The 19,706-nt window shown below is 48.3% G+C and overlaps 1 protein-coding gene across 1 annotated transcript in view; it reads right to left on the bottom strand.

Moving 5' to 3' along the window:
* PCDH19 (protocadherin 19) overlaps positions 1–19,706 on the bottom strand; it is a 164,642-nt gene that overhangs the window by 139,277 nt on the left and 5,659 nt on the right. The window contains 1 exon segment of the mRNA XM_015428016.1: positions 18,943–19,270. Coding sequence (XP_015283502.1) covers positions 18,943–19,270 — 328 coding nt within the window.

Below are 19,706 nucleotides of genomic sequence, written 5' to 3'. Positions count from 1 at the left end.
CCTGGCCCGAATGCTAGACCTCCTGATGGCATTCAGAAGAAGAAGAAGAAGAAGAAGAAGAAGAAGAAGAAGAAGAAGAAGAAGAAGAAGAAGAAGAAGAAGAAGAAGAAGAAGAAGAAGAAGAAGAAGAAGAAGAAGAATTGAGAAGGAGAAGGAGAAGAAGAAGAAGAAGAAGAAGAAGAAGAAGAAGAAGAAGGAGGAGGAGGAGGAGGAGGAGGAGGAGGAGGAGGAGGAGGAGAAGAAGAAGAAGAAGAAGAAATTGTATTTATACCCCGCCCTTCACTCAGAGTCTCTGAGTGGCTTACAATCTCCTTCCCTTCCTCTCCCCACAACAAACACTGTGTGAGGTAGGTGGGGCTGGGAGAGCTCTAAGAGAGCTGTGACTGACCCAAGATCACCCAGCAGCTGCATGTGGAGGAGTGGGGAATCAAACCCAGTTCTCCAGATTAGAGTCCACCACTCTTAACCACTACATCAAACTGGCAGCGAAGTGCACAAACAAGGGCCAGGAAATCATGACTAGAAACCACAGCAGGATTTGTATACCCCCCCCCCCATCAGTTTAAATTTTAAACTTTGGCTTGAATGAGCCATTCTTAAAATAAGATCTGTAGTGACACAGCAGCACACTGAAGCACTGAAAAGTGTCTGGTTTGTGCAGAAGGGTGGAGTTGTTGCTTTTTTTCTAAAGCTCTATAAACAGCATTACTCATACCCAATCTCCTTCCAATTATTTCTCATGATAATTGCCTGGCATTCTACTAACTCCCTCCCCTCCCCGCACGCCTGCTTTCAAATGGCATGATTTGTTAAAAAAGAAAAAGTTTCGATGCCAAACGCAAGCTGATTTCCACAAACTGAGCATATTAGAGGAAATGCATTCATTGGAGCTGGAATACACAAAAAATGCAATAATAACAGACACTTTGACAAAAAAATTGTAAAGAAAGGCACTGAACAGGAGGACAAGCTGGGTGGGTGGAGGAAGACCAGACAAGCAAGTAAATGACAGGAAAACAGAGCACTCAAAAGTTGCTTTCACTTCCTGCCACATACCGATCCTTTGCAAGCTGCAGACACATCGACTTTGGCAGCCCCAGTGAGATAGTCAATGCAGTGGGGGGAAGGCAGTGGTGCGGATGGCTTCAAACAAAATGGATGCCATTTTGCTTCGATGGACAACTAGCAGTGTCTCCGCAGATAAGGAAGATCCCTGAGATCATAGGCCTGTAGTCCAAAAATGGAGACAGGTAGAGGATAGGAGAAGGGCAAGGGGCACTGCGGAACAAAGAAATGAGCCCCTGGGAAATCTCTATACTGTTTTCCTCCTCAGCAAATAACAGCCCCAGCAGGCCATAATTGGGATTGGCACAGTGTGGGGCCAGCAAGGTCCGGCCTAGGTTTACCAGATTGCCCACCATGGTGGGCATTCTCCTGCACCCAGCTCTCAGCCTCCACATTCTTCAGCCAGTTTGGTGTAGTGGTTAAGTGCGCGGACTCTAATCTGGGAGAACCGGGTTTGATTCCCCACTCCTCCACTTGCACCTGGCTGGATGACCTTGGGCAAGCCGTAGTTCTGATAAGAGCTGTTCTGTCAAGAGCTCTCTCAGCCCCACCTACCTCACCGGGTGTCTGTTGTGGGGAGGGGGAAGGAGTTTGTAAGCTGCTCTGAGACACCTTTGGGTAGTGAAAGGTGGAGTATAAATCCAATCTTTTCTTCTCTTCTTCTTCCAAGGGGAGTAAATGGGTGCTGGGGAACAAGGGGTGCAGTCAGACGGAGTGCTTTCCAAGCTATGACCACGCCTCTAATTTCATCCTTTTTGTTCAGACTTCTACCCCATTACCTGCTTCACTCTGAGCTTACCCCATGGGCGACCATACGGGCCATCCCACTGGAGGAACACTGTCATGTGACTTTGACTCTAGTTCTGGGTTAGGAAAACGGCCCCCGAAATGCAAGCCTGACAAGGGACTATTTTCAAAGAGAAAGAGTAGGTGTTCCTCAAGTTTCCCACTGACAACCAAACCCCTCCCCCCGAGGGCTCCGAATCCCAAAAAGGAACTGCAGAGCAGGAGCACACAGGCATTGATTTCAATCCCAGGGGTAGGGTCTCCAAGTCCATCTTCCACCCCCAGCGGGGGACTTTGGGGGTTCCTGGAGGGGGCGGGGCATCCCCAACGTAATGACGTCACATTGGGGACGTCCGCCACCCCAACCCCCCACCCGCCCGTGCGCCAGATCTCCAGAAACGGCAGTTCCCTGCACTTAAAGGAGCCGGTGTTTCCCTTTTAAATGCAGGAGCCGCCGTTTCCCCTTTAGGAGCAGCCGCGTTTCCCTTTTAAGAGCACGAAGCTAGCATTTCCCTGCAAGCGTGCGGAGATCAGGCTTGGGAGGAAACACGGGTTCCACACACTTAAAGGGAGAGAGATGGGTGGCTGTGGGTGTTAGGGGTGGAGCTTCCCCCCAAATGGGGGACCCCTGGCAAACCAGGGGGTTTGGCAACCCTACCTAGGGGTGTTTATACAGTTATGTGCATATCACTAAGTGGGAGGCGGAAATGGCGCCGAAACAGAAGGGATGGATGGGGGAAAGTCCAGACATCCAGAACTGTGGTGGAAATCCATAAACCTCAGACTTTCCCAGATTCTGAAAAGAACATACCAGGAGAGTGGTGAGTACAGGAGGCCAATGACTGGGGAACAGGTTACAGATGTGGATGTCTGAACATGCTCATTAAATCCGCAGGGCTCCAGCAAGGACAATGGAGCAAATTGCATGCCTGACTGCACCCATGGTCACACAAAATTGTGGCATCACTTCCATTTGTACCCAGAAGTGCCATCGTGACTCAAGGAATTCCCCAAATATCTATGTTTTTACCACAGAGATTGGGAAATACCTAAAGCATCACAACATCACTTCCAGATACTAGAAGGGACGTCACAGTGCTTTCCCACTTCACTTCTGCTCCTGCTGGTGCAAAGAGGTCATCTGGCAAACCTAAGTCCTGACCTCAGACAGACACAGGAAGGGCAGTTATTATGTGCCCCACTAGAGGGAATATACAAGCTGCCTATATGTTCCCTCCAACATGGAAAATAACAGTTGGGGTGGGAAACCGGTGACAACAGTGTGGAGGGAAGAGATGGGGGGGGACCATCCCCATGCCATGGCTCTGATCAGAACTCTCCCATACAGAGACAGAAGGAAAATGACCTGAGGGGTATGAATCTTTCAGCAGCTCATCTGGTTTGATCCGGTGCTGCAATCTGAGTTTAATGGTCCGTCTTCAAGTGGAAATTCCTCTATGGCAGAGCAATGAAAAGATAACCTGGAAAAGCCCACAGACTCTTCCTTACCAACAGGGTAGCATGCCCAAAACAGCATGGCCTCCTATTTACGAGACATTTTTATATACCTGTTTTTAATAAACTGCTGCCTCAATTTTGCCTGTCTTTTCAGGAAATATTGTGGGTGACTTTGCACAAACTTCTGTAGTCTTCATGCACACCCAGAGCTGCCAAGCCCCCGGTGGGGGCATGAGATTCCCGGTGGTGGCAGGAGAAATTTTTTTAAAAACCATCAACCCAAGACCTTGATGTCACAAGGAAAACCCAGATGTGACAGCAGCCCTCTCTAGGAACTGCTGGAAACTCTATGGTTTTACCAGAGTGTTTCCACAAATTCCTAGAGAGGACTGATATCACTTCCTTGAACAAACCTCCATTCATGATAGGCAAAAATCTGGCTTATGGTTGCATTCGCATGCTCCTTTCCTCCTCGCATCAAGCAATTGAAAACATCCTGATTTCAGAAGTCTGTTTGACATGATGGTCAAATGCAAAATTGGGGATTTGGATTTCATGGTGTAGAATCCCAGTGTATGGAGTAGAAACAAGTTCTAGTTTATCCAGGTATACCCACATTTGGAATTTATGGAAGAATGAGGTGTGAATGAAGCCTTGTGAAACCAGGAAGTCTTCACCCACGCTCTACACATGAGGGGAGGAGCAGTGGTCATTTGGGGGGGACGCGGGGGGACACCATCCCCCCTGGTGAGGTGCAGGAGGGCGGGGCCTGGAGCTCCCTGCTGAGCATGAGAGAGTGGCCATTTACCAGGTTTTGCCATCACTAAAAAACAGATGTGTCCACAAAGTCCAAATGGAGTAACACAGGAACAACATACAGTAGGCAGTGAAAACCCTCTAGCAATATAAGGGGGTAGCCCAGTTCAGCAGTGATCCTAGGTGCGAGATAAGACTGTCACATCACACAAGAGTGTCCTATTTCTATCTGTGAAAGAATGAAGGACATGGGGCTCAGTGGTAGAGCACACCTCCGCATTCAGCTAAAGGTTCTGAGGTCGCACGTCAGGAAAGACCTCTGTTTGCCCAAGACCCCAGAGAGACACTGCCAGTCAGAGCAGACAACACTGAACTACCAAAGCCAATGGCCCGAATCTGCGAGAGTTGGACTATAAGGAAGGCCGAGCGCCAAAGAATAGATTATTTTGAACTATGGTGCTGGAGAAGACTCTTGAGAGTCCCTTGGACTGCAAGGAGATCAAATCAGTCAATCCTAAAAGAAATCAACCCTGACTGTTCCCTGGAAGGCCAGATAATGAAACTGAAGCTCAAATACTTTGGCCACCCAATGAGAAGGGAGCACTCACTGGAGAAGACCCTGATGCTGGGAAAGACTGAAGGTCAAAGAAAACGGGGACGGCAAAGGATGAGATGGTTGGACAGTGTCATCGATGCAACGAACATGAAGTTGAGCAAACTTCAGAGGATGGCGGAAGACAGGAGGGCCTGGCGTGAACTGGTCCATGGGGTCGCAAAGAGTCAGACTCGACTGTGCAACTGAACAACAGCAGCAACACAGCATAGACACCGCCCCGCAACGCCGGCTGCATCAGGTAGCCAGCCCATAAGGGCCGGTTCAGATCGCTACCACGCCACCAGCACGGAGCCATGGCTGATGCGCCCCGCTGATTGGTTGGGTTGCTGAAAACAGCATACTGCCACGCCAAAAACAGGAGGGGCGATCACATAGCTCCTGTGCTTCCATGGCGCGCCTGCGCGTTCAGATGCCGGAAAAGCCGCCACGGAAGCGCCTCACCTGGAAAACCACCGAATTCCCCTAGTGGCTGTTTAAGGCGTATGGGAGTCGTTTTGCAACGAGGTAAGGATGGATGGCTGCCGAGTGCCAGATGTGTGTGTCTGATCATGCCGCTTTGATCTGGGGGGTGGGGTGGCTATGCCGGACCAAATTGCCTGTGTAATCACAACCTTAGTGACATCTCCTTCCCGGGAAACACATACTAGGGATTGGGACCTTAGGCACGAACCAGACCGGCAGATTCTTCTCCTGACTCAAATCTCCACAGGCTCTCCATAAAAGGCTCAGGAATTTTAGGTCATCAGGACCCTGGACAGTGTTCCCTCTAAGCTGAGTTAGTGTGGGCTAGCTCACAGTTTTTTAGCCTCCAGCTCACACATTTTTGACTCAGCTCAGGAAGGATGGCTCCAGAACAAACTAATTTATGCAGTAGCCAAATCGCTTGCTCACAACTTTAATGCCAGTAGAATTCACAAAGTAGAATTCTTGCTCACAAGACTCCACAGCTTAGAGGGAACATTGATCCTGGGCCTGGTGTAGGCTAAGGTAATCAGAGATCCTTTCCAGGTAATCAGAGATCATTCAGCACATCAAGGCAAGCACACCCTACAAGGACCTGCGCTGGAAGGGGCGAGGAAGCAGCTCAGAGCCACCACTGCAGACCCAACTAACCGGCATGTGGCCGCCGCATAATCCTGTGCCCGGCCACCATCCATCTAGCTCGGAGCTGCGTTTCTGCACAGAAGCCCACAATTCTAAACAGCTCGCTTCTAAATTCATGAGAATTGGCTCGCTACATGAGACGATCACCATTAGCATTAGTGTCTTCACTCGTTTTAAAGCAGCCGGGTGGTGGTGTTTCAGCGTGTTCCTGTGTATTTTTTTAAATTGCTTTGAAGCAGAAAAGAACAGGAGAGGAAGGGAGCATTTAACTCTTCTTCCGCCAGCTTGTCTCCCTCAAAACACCTTCCCCCGAAGCACCAAATCCTTACAGGGTTCCAGACCTACATTTGCAAGGCAGACCTGGATCTGAAACCCTGAAAAGCAGCGGTTGAATGAGGAAATGAGTTGGCAAGGGGAGAATTAAGCCTCCCCTTTCCCCTCTGCTTCAAGGAGCCTCCTGCCATGGGTGTTTAGCAATGGGGCCAGAGCCACCAGTGGGGCTCTTTACATGGGGCTGTAACGTAATGCACTTAGAAAAGCCACTGAAGCCTGCTCTCTACCCAGAGCAACAACAAAACCACTTATGCAGGCAAAGATTTTAATTGGCAATCTTTAGAGAAACAAAACTTCATCTAAATTCAAATGCGAATAATGCAATGCCCTTTAATTTATTGTTTTTAATTATCACAACTCACCTTTAAATTTTAATTAAAGGCATAATCAATTTTTGTTGATTCCTGTTATTAGGTTTTTTTAGATTTGAGGGGTTTTTTTGAGGGTGGTTTTTATAAAAAAAAAACCCAACAACAATAGACGCTTGAGAAGTGCTGTGGGAAAGTAATGGACGTTTCCCCCCATTCGAATGAACCGGAATGAAATCCTCCTGGAGATTGAAATCTCAGATTTCGTCCGTTTCAAGACAGCTCCCCATTCCAATTCGTGCCACTCAGATGACTCGCCTTTGCTGAAGTGCAATTTCTCTGCGCGTTCATTTCAACTGTCTGGGAAAAATATGTCGACATCTACAAGCAGGTCCCAGACTTGCCTCCCAAACCAGAAGCAGTTTCTCCTTCTCTGAGAAGAATAAAACTGTTGATTATTCATGATGAGCATAATCAAACATATTTAAGTGTATGCAAATTTCCCATGTCTGTTCACCGCCCTAAAGACAGCTGGGAATCTGTCTGGGATAAGCTTGCTGTTTGTTCCCATTCCTGCAGACATGCCTACCAAGAGCAAGGAGATGTCTCCATGAGAGAGCTTATGCTTAGCATGCAGAACATCACAGGTCCAGTCCCTGGTATTCCTAATCACAAGGACCATGGGTGGCCGGGCTGGAGAAGACCGAAGGGAAACAACTGAGGGTAGGAAGAGACAGCATTGAGGCAATCTTATGAAGCACTGGTGCTGATGTTCAGTCAGAGTGGTGCAGTCGGGCAGAGGAAGAGAGGTTTGGGGAACACCTTGCCAGCTGCATAACATCTAACTGACTGTCTCCTTCCTATCTACATGCACTTAAAGCCAGAGGGCTTCCACATGGTTTTTTGCCCACATCCTGCAGCCATCGTGTGGAGCTGACCCACAGAACGAGGGTTGCCAGACCCTCCAGTGGAAGCAGGGCTACCCTGCTGCCAGGCCCCACCGTCCAGCCACTGGCAGGGGAAACTTACCCTGAAAAAGAGGGGCGGTCCAGCCGATGTGCAGCAACATGGCTACCTCACTGCCCATGTGACCCAGAAATGACATCATCACATCGGGGTGATATTCTGGCATTTGGGCAAAAACTCTATCATAGAAGCCAGTTTTACCATAGGTTTTTGCCCAAATATCAGAGCATCCCTCAACGTCCCTGACATGATGATGTCACTTCGCTACACACCAACTGGACCTCCCTCCTGCTCCCAGTAAGTCTCCCCCACCCCAATCCTCCACCAATTGCCAGGAGGGACCTGGCAATCCTACATGGAATTCAGATCTTGCTCTGGATGTCAGAGACACACATAGCTCCTGTTCATACAGCATGTTGACCATTACATGTTTGGAGGACTGCAAGTAGGGAACATTCCAGTGATGTTTAGTTTCTAAGCTCTGGGTACGCATCATTACTAGTGGCCCCTATAACAGGCCGCATTTGAAACCTCTGCTAAACCAGGGAATTCATGTTGGGTAACACTCATAGTTTCTGCAGGTGATATTTGGGGGAGGAATGAACATGAAGAAAGCGTCTTGAAGGTCAGATGAGGGATGGTCCCTTCTCTCAACCATCTCCTTCTGCCTCTGTTCATTTCCTTCTGCCTTCGTTCATTCACTGTGCTAACCGTACAGTATGTTCAACTCATGCTGACAGTTCTTCTCTGAGGAGATCGCTGGGGGGGGGAGATTGGCGGTGGAGGAGACTGCCGGGGTGGAGGAGGAGGAGACCGCCGGAGCCCAGGGGGAGGAGGAGATTGGCGGGACCAGCGGCTGGCAGCCGCTTGGGCCTCACAGCCAGAGCCGGGTGGTGGTAGTGGAGGAAACTGGGGATGGGGGGGAATCGGCAGGCTCGGTGGCTGGCAGCCACTCAGGCCGCGCCGGCGGTGTCGGGGGGGGGAGGCTTACCTGCTACTGCTGCTTCCTCCTCCTCCTGCTCTGTGTGGAGCTCTTCTTCCCACCACCCCCGGCGAGTATCGCGGGTCCCCTTTCTTGTACACCCTATTATGGTCAAAACACAAAATGGCAGCTGCTGCCCAAGGCTTACACTGGGACAAACTAACTTCTCCAAGCACCACAACCCTTCTGAGAAAAAACAGGGGTATGCCGACAGTGATGCCATTAAATGACTATCTCACTAGTATTTCTTAAAAGGAAAAATTTTGAAAGACCACCTCTCTTTGAACGGTCGTGCTAGCTGAGGTCCTCACAATAGCTTTTCCTCTATGTGCCCTCTGTTCTAATGGTGCATTCTCTCTTCCAGCCCACTTCCAGAGGAGGTTTGGAGAGAGTATCTTCCTTCTTAATGTCTTAAAAGCATTGTAAGGAAGGACTCTTGGGGAGGGCATTCCCTTTTGAACTGTAACACTATCCAGCGATTTGTGGATTGGTAGAACCTAGCTACATCCAATCTAGATTTTAAACGTGGGTTTTTAAAAACAGGATTTATTTTTTAATGAAGTGATTGCTAGTCTCCTCAAACATATGGAAAGAAAGGATGTAACTGTTTTTTAAAAAAATTAAAAAATCATTCCCCTAGGATACAGCAGTAAGATGCAAAGTTATTATTCTAGATCTCACACACTCCAACTGTTCATTTACCAGAGACAGCCCCATTACTGGTACTTGTTCCGGGTAAATCATTCTCCCTATTTTTGCCTTCCAAGACACATTTTGGAGAATGCATTTTTACAAAATGTTGCTCCAGCATGAGAACCAAGGTTTTTGATTTTCGTATTTCAGCTCCTGCAGTCTGCGTCTTGATGATGGACTAGCACGGGGGTCCCCCACCATTCCAAGCCTGCAGGCACCTCTGGGATCCTGATGCAGGGTAGCCACAAAATGGCTGCAGGAGCTTACCTTCAGTCACACAGCAAAGATTCTTGTGCTGTGGTGGCAGCTGCTGCACGGCTTTTAAAACTCTGCACAGCCAATCAATGGCAAAAGCCCCAGAGAGCACCAATCACTTTCTAAAAACACTTGGGGGTGCTAGAAAAGATGTTAGCGACCCCTGGACTAGTGCATATGCATATAAATACATGCGCATGAACACTAAGGCACCAGGCAATGTACAATCAGGTTCCAGGCAGTGATCTTAGATGTAAGCATAAGGGTGTTACACGTACGGATGAATGTCCTTATATTCCTTTACAACATGTTGGAAGGTATGTGATAGGACACTGGGTGCACGATGTCAGCTGCCTCAGAATTTCCATTTTAAAAATGTGATGCACTCTTCTAGCCCATATGGATGAAAAAGACAGAACTGGAGGAGTACGTGCTAAACCTCAGAAGGTAGGAGAAATGCCGTGCCATAATAAGATTTCTAGAGGACAGGGGCAAATTCTCTGCATAGTTCCTGTGACTTGCATAAATAGATCAAAACCTGAAGAACAAGCACGAGATAACCAATCCACTTCATCGGAGGAATGTATTCCAATTGACAGAATTCAAATTTGCATTCGTGCAGAATTTTGATATTTCCTTCAGTGTAGAGAGGAGATCCACCCCTGCCAATCCTGTACACACATTCTTGGCAACTGCTACCCATTTATAATTCGGCTCCAGCCAACCACAGACATGAAAAGTCTATTTGTAGCACACAAACGAATCTTTACAAAACAACTAGTCCTCAGGGACTTTTTATTGCAAGGATCTTGACTGTTAAAATAAAAAAGGGAGCCTCTTGTTTCAAAAGAGCACTTGGGTAGCCAATCCAAAACCTTTCTCTTGCTTAAAAAAGACAGATAGCTGTTTGTATGTTAAAAAAAAAAACACCCACGCACTTCTCAGACACAAAACATCTCACGCTAAGTGGCATATAAAGCTTCCCGTGTTTACCCTTGCATCGTCTCCTGCATCAAACAATGTTTTGTTTTAGCATTGTGGCAATAAGGGAAAAGTCACACGTTCGAAGGAAACATTAGGAAAATCTTCCTGACACTCAAATCTATAAGTCTGTTGTTCAACAGCCTCCCCAGGGAAACAGCAGAGGCTCGGCTGCTACAGTCGTTTAAAATGAGAATGGACAGAGTCCTCGAAAATACACCGTAGGGAGACTGGCTGGATGAACCCAACACACACAGACACACACCCTCCCTCATCTCCGGCTGCTCCAGTTCTATTATCTGGTTTCTTGCTAGGAAGCAGGGCAATTACAAAAAAACCATTTCCACCCAGTGGGTTTGGTAACAACCTGCTTTGTAAACAGATAATTACTAATGAACAATCGTTATGATTATTAATAAGATAATGTTGCCACGATGCAGGTAAGAAATAAAAGCAATTCTCTGCACTATATCCGAAATACAGGAAACAGGAAGCAAAGACCCTCCAGGTAGGATAGACCTACTTTAGGAATCTACAGCATCATCATCTGCAGATATTGTTTTGCCACGTCTAAGTTCCTCCACTGGTAACTTTAACACGCCATTAAGAACTGCAAGACCAGCCCTGCTACATCCAGCTAAGGGCCCATCTACCGTTCCCCAAAATAGCCAAACAGGTGCCCCGGAAGGTTCATAAAAGTGGCCATAGCCTGAGTTGTTGCTGTAAGCCTCCTCTAGGATACAGGGCCAGTTCAGTTTTCCTGTCCTTCATCCTACCAGAAGAAGAATTCTGTGTGACTCAAAAGCTTGCTACGCTGCCCTCCCAAATTCAGTTGTCCATTTGACACCAGGACGGGCATAGCTTCTGAGTTATTATTCAGAGGTCAGCACCATTCGGGTGTAACTGAGAAACCAGATTCTATTTTCCATATCGACACCGACAGCAAAATGGAGCATTAATTCTCTGGAACAGTGCTATATTACATCTGCTACCTCTCCTAATTGCATTCCAGACTCTCCCTCCCTACCAGCAGCTACAGGCTGTTGCATTCGTTCTTGGCTCAAGGCGCTTGTGCAATGATGCAGAAGTTGCCTCCGTGCTGTCTCCAAGCAGGTAACCTTGAAAAGGCCAAATGCTGACTCTCTCCTGTATGAATCTGGAGCTCGCGAGGGCAGGAGACAGTGCAAGATAGGCAAAATCTGGAAATCAAGGTTGCAGAAAGGCGAAGTCCCGGCCGGATTAATCAGAATGGTGCCTCCTTTCGTATTATTTAGCATATTTTATATGAAACAAGTGCTAGACACGTCAGAGTGAAGAAGAAGAGATTGGATTTATACCCCGCCCTTCACTTGGGAGTCTCAGAGCGGCTTACAAACTCCCTTCCCCTCCCCACAACCGACACCCTGTGAGGTGGGTGGGGCTGAGAGAACTCTGACACAAACGGCTCTTTCAGGAACAGCTGTGCCAGAGCTTGTGACTGACCCAAGGTCACATCAGCAGGTGCAAGTGGAGGCGTGGGGAATCAAACCCGGTTCTCCCAGATTAGAGTCCGCGCACTTAACCATTACACCAAACTGGAGAGTGTGGTATAATAGTTCAAGAGACACAGTTTCGAATCCCCACTGTGGCACAGAAGTCAACCTGGACCAGTTCTTTGCTCTCAGCCTTGCCAACCTCACAAGATCACTGTGATCACAAAATGGGAGGAGACCCATGCACCACACCCTGAGCTCCTTGGAGGAATGGCAGGATAGAAATGGAGGGGATTAAGCGTTTTGGTAATCCTTGAGATACTGCGTTTCCCACCACCACCCCTAAAATCATAGTGAGTGAGCAGCCCAAGTTACCTTACAACTTCCCCAGGACTCTTGGGGAGAACTTACACTTCCCAGGATTTTTTGGGGGACAGGCATGATAGCCCCATGTTACGCAGGAAAACAGACAGGCTTGGACACTGCAGGTATGCCATTAACTGCTTGGCTGCAGCAGCTCTCGAATCGCAAATCGACACCCGCTTTGGTGCTCCAATGACTGCATTCACACCTGCCTTTGGGGGGGGGGAGCGTAACAACTGCAGCCACACAGCCAGTTCAGCACTGCTCTTCCCTCTCAGCTTTTCAGGACTACCACAAAGGGGGAAAAACCAGCAACACGCCTCTATTACACTGAGTGAGAGAAGATGGAGGGGGCTGCTTGGGGAAAGGACACTCCAGCCTCATATTTACGCCCAAGAGGACAGTATCTGCCAGATTTCTTGTTCTCCCTTGGCAAGGGCGCCTGTGCCGTTAACAGTGACACGACTGGCAGAAATGTAACACGTGCATCGATTCCCAGCAAGGAGATGTAGGGATGGGGGAAATGTCACCTGTGCAGCTATTAAAGACACAAGAGTCCCACCGTGGGGGGAAATCAAGAGTACCGAAACAGTAGCTCTGTGTTCTAGAGTCCCCTGCGCTGTCTCTTATCGGCCTCCTAGGGAAAAACAAAAGTAAGCCACTTCATCTCCTCTGGCAGTACGTTCAACGCCCAAAGTATAGCTTATAAAACGTAGATCTGATGGCAGCAGGGATATGGCAGGAAATGTGCACGCTGCTTTATTGGAGAAGATCACACCAGGGTCTGCTCTGCTCCTGCCTCGGTGCTCAGTATTGCACCAGGCTGTGCCCAGATGCTGAAAACCAGAATGAAAGCATTCAGCTTGGTCTTCTGCCCCCCCCCCCGGTAAAGATGAGTAGACTTCTTGTGGTATCAGCTTCCCTGGGGTCACCTCCAAGCATGAGAAGGGTCACCTCTGAGCATCCAACAAAGGGGACTCTTGTCCGTGGATGCCAATGCCACAATGAGCCTGTTCAGGGTCCACAAGATACTTTGTTGGTTGTCCTGCAACAGATCTCCATGCCTACCACTATGGCATCACTGAACCAGGATTGGAGGTGCCAACTGAAAGGTGACAGCAGTGGGGCAAGAAGAACCTGCCCATGCGATATTACATGCACTCAGAATCTCATTTAAACCACACACACAGCTATGCATGCACTGCCGCTGCACACGCAACATTGGCATGCCAGCTCCATGCTTGCCCGAGTTACGGATCTCCGCAGTACCACAGGCAAAGTTAGCCAAGAGCCAGTTTAATTGAGCATGTGAAGGCTGTACAGGTAAGATCTTCTTTCATCGTGTTTATAACCACCCTTGAAGCCTGGTCTCGAGGCAGAGAAGACTGAGAGTCCCGAGATGGTAGAATGAGCAGGATAATTTCTGAATGAAGGTAGAAATTGCTTTTTTTAATGCTTCCCTCAGGAAAGGTCTCTGTAAGTGGAAAACTAGTACCATTGGTAATAAGTGTGGATAGAAACTTTCTCCCCACACTAGTTTTTTGTTTGCAGAAAGTTTGCACATGGGGGAGAAACCTTAAAACTGGGTTTCCCCACCACCACCTGCCCTCTGATGTGGTTTAGTCCATCTGACCACCTCAATTTTCTCCTGCCACATTCTGCTATGTGCATAGACCAGGCTTGAACTCAGACGTCTATCCATTGCATCACATTGACCATTGACCCTCTGCGCTTAACCATATGTGCTGTGTAACAGGTACCCTGCTTCCAGGACAGATGCCATCAAATTGCAGTCATGTGAGACAGACAAGGAACAGCAAGAGGCCGTAGAAGCCCTTTGTGCTGAATATAGTTGCAAGTCAACGAAGCCCACCACCACCCTGGCCTATAACTGTAGCAGACTGAGATGGGAAAGAGGTTGTCAAGTGCTGAGATGGAGTGGTCCACTTCAGATTGCAGGTGGGGGGATCACAGCCATCTCAGGATTCTACCATCTCATTCTGATGCATACCACTTTGGCTGCGGTGCTTTAAATCAGAGGTCCACAACATGGTGCCTGCGGATGGTGCCTACAGATGCCTTTCCTGGGGCCCACCTAGTGTTTTTAAAAAGTGGGCAGGGTAGGGTTGCCAGGTCCTTACCTGCTGCCAGCAGGGGGATTTGGGTGGCATTCTGGGGGTAGGCGGGGACATCGGTGACATGATGACATCCAGGGGTCATTTCATAGAAAAAGAGGTGCAGGAGCTCCTTAGCATACCTCATTAGCATACCTTATTTGCATATGCCACACTCCCTGACATCACTGGAAGTGTGTCAGAAGGCAACACCCACCACTCAGGCTCCACTGGACTGTTTTGGACCGGGGGGCCGGGAGGGGCCTCTGCAATTTACCTGGCTGCTTCTTGCTCTGACGGAGGGCTGCTGGGAGTAGGGGGTGGGGCTTGTTGCATGTGCCCGCCCCCTGGGCTCTTTACTGCCAGAGCTCCGCTCCTGTGCGCTCCTACAGGAAATGACCCCTGATGACATCACTTCCAGAAGTTATGTCACTGCATCGGTGACATCGCAGTGATGCTCTACATTTTTAGCAAAACTCTATGGTACAAATATCTACAAGCAAAAGAGCATTGCCCAAAAAGTAGAGTGTCGTCCCCGATGTGATGACATCACTTCCAGAAGTGATGTCATCACATCTACAATGTCGCCGAAGGGCATCTTTTGGGGGGTGGGGTTTCCCCCAATAGCCAGCTGGCCAGTGGTGGACCCAAGACCACAAAAGCAGGGGATCCCCCACCCCCACCTGGGGGCTGGAAAGCCTAGGGAAGGGCCAGGTGGGGCTTTTGCCCAGCAAGGCTTTTGATTGTCCACTGGCCATTTGATGGTGCAGATTTTAGAAGCAGAGACTGCTACCACCGCTCAAAGATCTTCACTATAAGACTGAAAGTAGGCTATGGCTCCGCCTCCTGCAGCAGCCATTCTGTGGCTGTGCCTTGCCATGCTGTCTCAGCTTTCCAAAGGTACCTGCAGGCTCAAAAAGGGAAGCCCTGCTTTAAATCAATTCCCGACAAAATAAATTCTTCAGTGAAAATGCCTTCAGATCTTGAAGGGACTCAGGGGCTGTGTGCTGTAGGGGTTAGAGTGCCAGATACGATCTCGGAGACCAACGTTCAAACTTAATTCCCTGACATACTCCAGCTGGTTTGGGCTGGGACAATGGTGCATGGGGAGAGGCAGCATAAGCCTTCCACCCCATGCCATTTTTCCAACCTGAAATGTCCCCTGGTGTATTATTGCCCATTTGGGCATCAATACACATAGTTTCCCCAACAGGCAAAACTATGCCCCCCCAAAAAAAAAAGTGCAACAGAAGCTTTGGGTGAGCTCTCTACTTACACATTCCTGCCTGAAATATCTTCAAGTCAGAAGCTGAACTGGGCAAGGAGAGGGCTATGCCAAAGCCTCTACAACTCTTCATGCCAAGGACAAGGAGGATAAGGAGCCTTTGGCATGGATCTTGGCTCCCACAGGCAGAAGGAGCTTGTGTCCAAAGGAGAGGGGTGCCCTTGAAGATGGGAGGCTTTACCAGGGGCAAGGCAGGAAGTTCATGAGGACAGATGGAACCTGGGGGGCATCGTTTCCGAGGCTTACCTCCCTCCCCCGCTCTTGCTCACTCTCATGGAAAGAGAGAACAAGAGGAAATTATGTTGCAGACACTATGGTGTCACTTCCAGTTGCTGTATATGTGATGCTCTAGGAATTTTCCCAATCTCTGTGGTCTTTACCATAAGGACGGGGGAGAAATCCTAGAGCACTGCCAGGAGGGCAGTGACATCATCACATCAGCAATGGTTCCCCCTCCCCACAGTCCGCCCCCCCCAAAAAAACCTCTCAGGGGTTTCCAGTGCACGGCTGGCGACCCTACTGTTTCCCCTTCCCTAAACTGGAGGACGTGGTTCCCCCTCCCCACAGTCCGCCCCCCCAAAGCTCTCAGGGGTTTCCAGTGCAAGGCTGGCAACCCTACTGTTTCCCCTTTCCCCCTTCTTTGGGGACCGTCACCCCAAAACATTCCGTGCCACACAGGGGCAATCCAAACTACCTGGGTAAATGTAGGTGACAACAAAGAGCAGCACAGAGCAGCCCATAAATATTTCAACAGCTTCCGAGCTTTGTTATGCTGTTTAATGTAGGAAACATGACAAACCTTTGATTGTTTCACTTAATACCAAATAATAATTTCAAAAGCGAACAAGCACGCATTAGTCAAGGATGCCCAACAGAAGAGTTGCGGGTATGGATGTCTACTTTTCTTTCCCGAGCAGCGGAGAAAATGGCTTATCTCTCAATGAAAGCAGCAATATTTCACGGCACCATTTTCAAAGGAGGGGGGGAAAATAAGATATTTCATCTTTCAAATGTAAAGGACGGATGTCGGGAAATCAGCCTTGGGGTGTTGGCTGCATTTCACAGAAATCAGCAATGATGTGAAAACATTCCTCTCCCTTTACTCACCCATGATAAGTTAGAAATACTGGGTGAAATCACTGGGATGGAAGCAAGAGAATTCAATGATTACATCCCACAGCATGGGCTCCCCCACCCAGTTCCACAGTGCTAAAGCCCCTCGAGCAATCATGTGACCAAAAGGAGCCATTCTCAACTGTCTTTGCGTCACAGGATTTGAAGGTTCCATTCTTCAGAAAGTGCCAAGTAGGCCTATCGACCAACTAAAGGGCTATTGGCTGAGTACTCAGCTCTCTTTTAACCAGTTAATTGGACTCATTTGATTACATTTAAACCGGTTACCAAAACCTCAACATAAATGCCATTTTGGGTCAAGTGAAGGAAGACAACTCGAAAACCCCAGAAGCAAAACATTGCCACCTCACAGTCAGAAGGAAAGGGCATCCTTTAATTTTAAAGAATTCCCTACTACTACAACAGAAAAGAGCCACAGCCCTTTTCCTCTTTATTCCACTTTCCTTCCATTATGGAAGAAGAAGAAGAGATTGGATTTATATCCCGCCCTTCACTACCAAAGGTGTCTCAGAGTGGCTTACAAACACCTCTCCCTTCCCCTCTCCACAACAGACACCCTGTGCAGTAGGTGGGGCTGAGAGAGCTCTGACAGAAACTGGTCTTTTTCAAGAACAGCTGTGCCAGAGCTATGGCTTGCCCAAGGTCACACCAGCAGCTGCATGTGGAGGAGTGGGGAATCAAACCGGGTTCTCCCAGATTAGAGTCTGCGCACTTAACCACTACACCAGACTGGCTCATGATGGAAATTAGACTGCACAGAGTGCGCAATGAGTCTCATCTAGGTATCTAGGTACCGCTCAGATATAGACCTTCTTAGCTTCAGTGAGCTTGCTTGATCAGGTGCCTTCTAACTCTACCCCGGGACCCAGTAACTTCAGAAGTCAAAAGAAGACTCTTGAATTTCCAGACATCTGAAATCTCCCCCCACCCCCTAAGCAGCAAAAATTTTACCTGAACCTGTCAATTAAAGCGTGATGCTGTATTGAGATATCTCTCCCACCTGAACACTCTCATGCTACGTAAAGCAGGATCACCTGACAACTGCCACCTGACCAAATTGGATGACATCACCACACAATGAACACGCAACGTTTGACTCTAATAGAACCCCTCTGCCATTGAGAGGTATCAGGCACAGCTTTGTTCTCACACTGCTTTTATCGCTTTTGCCCAGCCACCAAATTAGAAAAGGATCCTTCTTATGCTGTGTTGGCCATTTCCATTGTTCAAAAGTGTCCAGCTTTTTTTGGAAAACATCCACATGTCATGTCACAGCTGACTTAAGATAACCCCATAGAGCTTTCAAGGCAAGAGGCATACAGAGGTGGTTTGCCATCGGCTTCCTCTGCATGGTGACCCTGGACTTCTTTAGTAGCCTCCCATCCAAATATCAACCAGGGCCAACCCCACGTAGCTCCCAAGATCTGACAAGATTGGGCTAGCCTGGCCTACCCTGGTCAGGACAAAAAAAAAATCCTTTCTTCTAAGTTATTCCTCCTTTACTTGCTTCTAACTGGAGTAATAAGGGTTAATCTCCCATCCAGGAACACAGATGGATGATGTCATGAGCAGAAGGCAGCCATGTTTGACAAACATCGTGGAAATAAAAGCACTGGGGGGGGGGAACAAACCTTCCTCAGCCCAGTTAATCCTACGTGGGCCACATCTTGCAAGCAGCTCTGCAACAACAACATGTGATTTTTGCAACGACACTCCCAATTGCCATTCATTACATGGGCTTAAAAGCCCCAGCACAGTGAAACAATGTCAAGATGGCATGCCAACACCAAAGCCAGAGAAAACAAATGAACGGATAGCATAATGGCTGGGGACACAGCCCTAAGCTCCCATCAGATAAGAAGTTCTAAGTAATGAATATATGAACTGTCTTGTTGGGTCAGACCAAAGGGTTCACCTATAGACCTACATTCTGTCTCCAACAGCAACCAGCCAGGGGCCCCCAAGAAGCCCATAAACAAGTCAATGTGATCCCCTGCTGTTAGACCCCAGCATCAGCTGCCTTCAACCTAGCCACCAGAACTCATAGCCATCAGTGAATCTATCTGCCATGAACTTGCCTAATCCTTCCTTAAAAGCCATCACCACATTCAAAACGTCCAGGTCCATCGAGTCCACCAGACAATCCAACCACAATCAGCCAAATACCTCTGGGCCTTCTTCACAAGCATGAAGGTGATGGACTTCCTCTACTGTTTCTCCCCCAGGGTCTGGGGAGAAGCCCAACTCTTCTCGAGTTCCACCCACGCTCACCTCTGGAAGCGGCACCCCATTGATGATGAGATCCGGTTGCTGGGGGGTCTGCCCTGTGAAGGTGTGGTGATAGACATGGTTGGACCCCGTGTTCCTGTTGTTCTGGTTCTCCACATTGAGGAAGGTGCTTTCAGATCTGCGGCAGCCCAGGGGCAAGGTCTGCTGGTGATAGTCAAAGTAGTTGAGAGACGAAGTGAGGGAGGAGCAACTCACAACGTTCATTTTATCGGTCTCCTCGACATCCCTTGGCACTAGGCGGATGTCGTTCTTGCAGATTTTTTTCTTCTTGTTGGATTTCTTTTGGTGCCCATAGGAATACTCTGCAATTCTGCAGGACACAAGAAAGCAAAGTGAGTATCTTACTTCATCCTCAAACTGTACACTAGTCAACAGAGAATCCCGGAGGAACCGGTTCCCATCCACATGCAGGGTCATCGTTCGGCTCTTGTGAGAATGGAAGGTCTTGGGGTTATTTTTCATAGGCATAAAGAGTTTGTTGCTCAAATACATAAAGAAAACAAGCGAGGAATAAGGGGCGAAAAAATAAGCCCCCCCTGGATTTTTATTTATTTTTTGGTCTGCTGCTTAGAATTGTCGGGATCTAGTTACCAGAGATATAGTTCAGCCTGCAGAAAAGGGGAAGAAAAAAATAATGATGTAAAAATCCATGAAGTGAAAAGGGTACATGAATGCATTTCCATTGGTAATAAGGATTTTTTAAGTTATTTAAAATTGATTAATGCAAATGTGGAAAGCAGGGGGGA

Source organism: Gekko japonicus, unplaced genomic scaffold (genome assembly GCF_001447785.1).
Source record: "Gekko japonicus isolate JY-2015 unplaced genomic scaffold, Gekko_japonicus_V1.1 scaffold1022, whole genome shotgun sequence".
Lineage (NCBI taxonomy): Eukaryota > Metazoa > Chordata > Lepidosauria > Squamata > Gekkonidae > Gekko > Gekko japonicus.
Note: the sequence above shows the minus strand (reverse complement) of the source record. Positions and strands in the feature narration are given on the sequence as shown.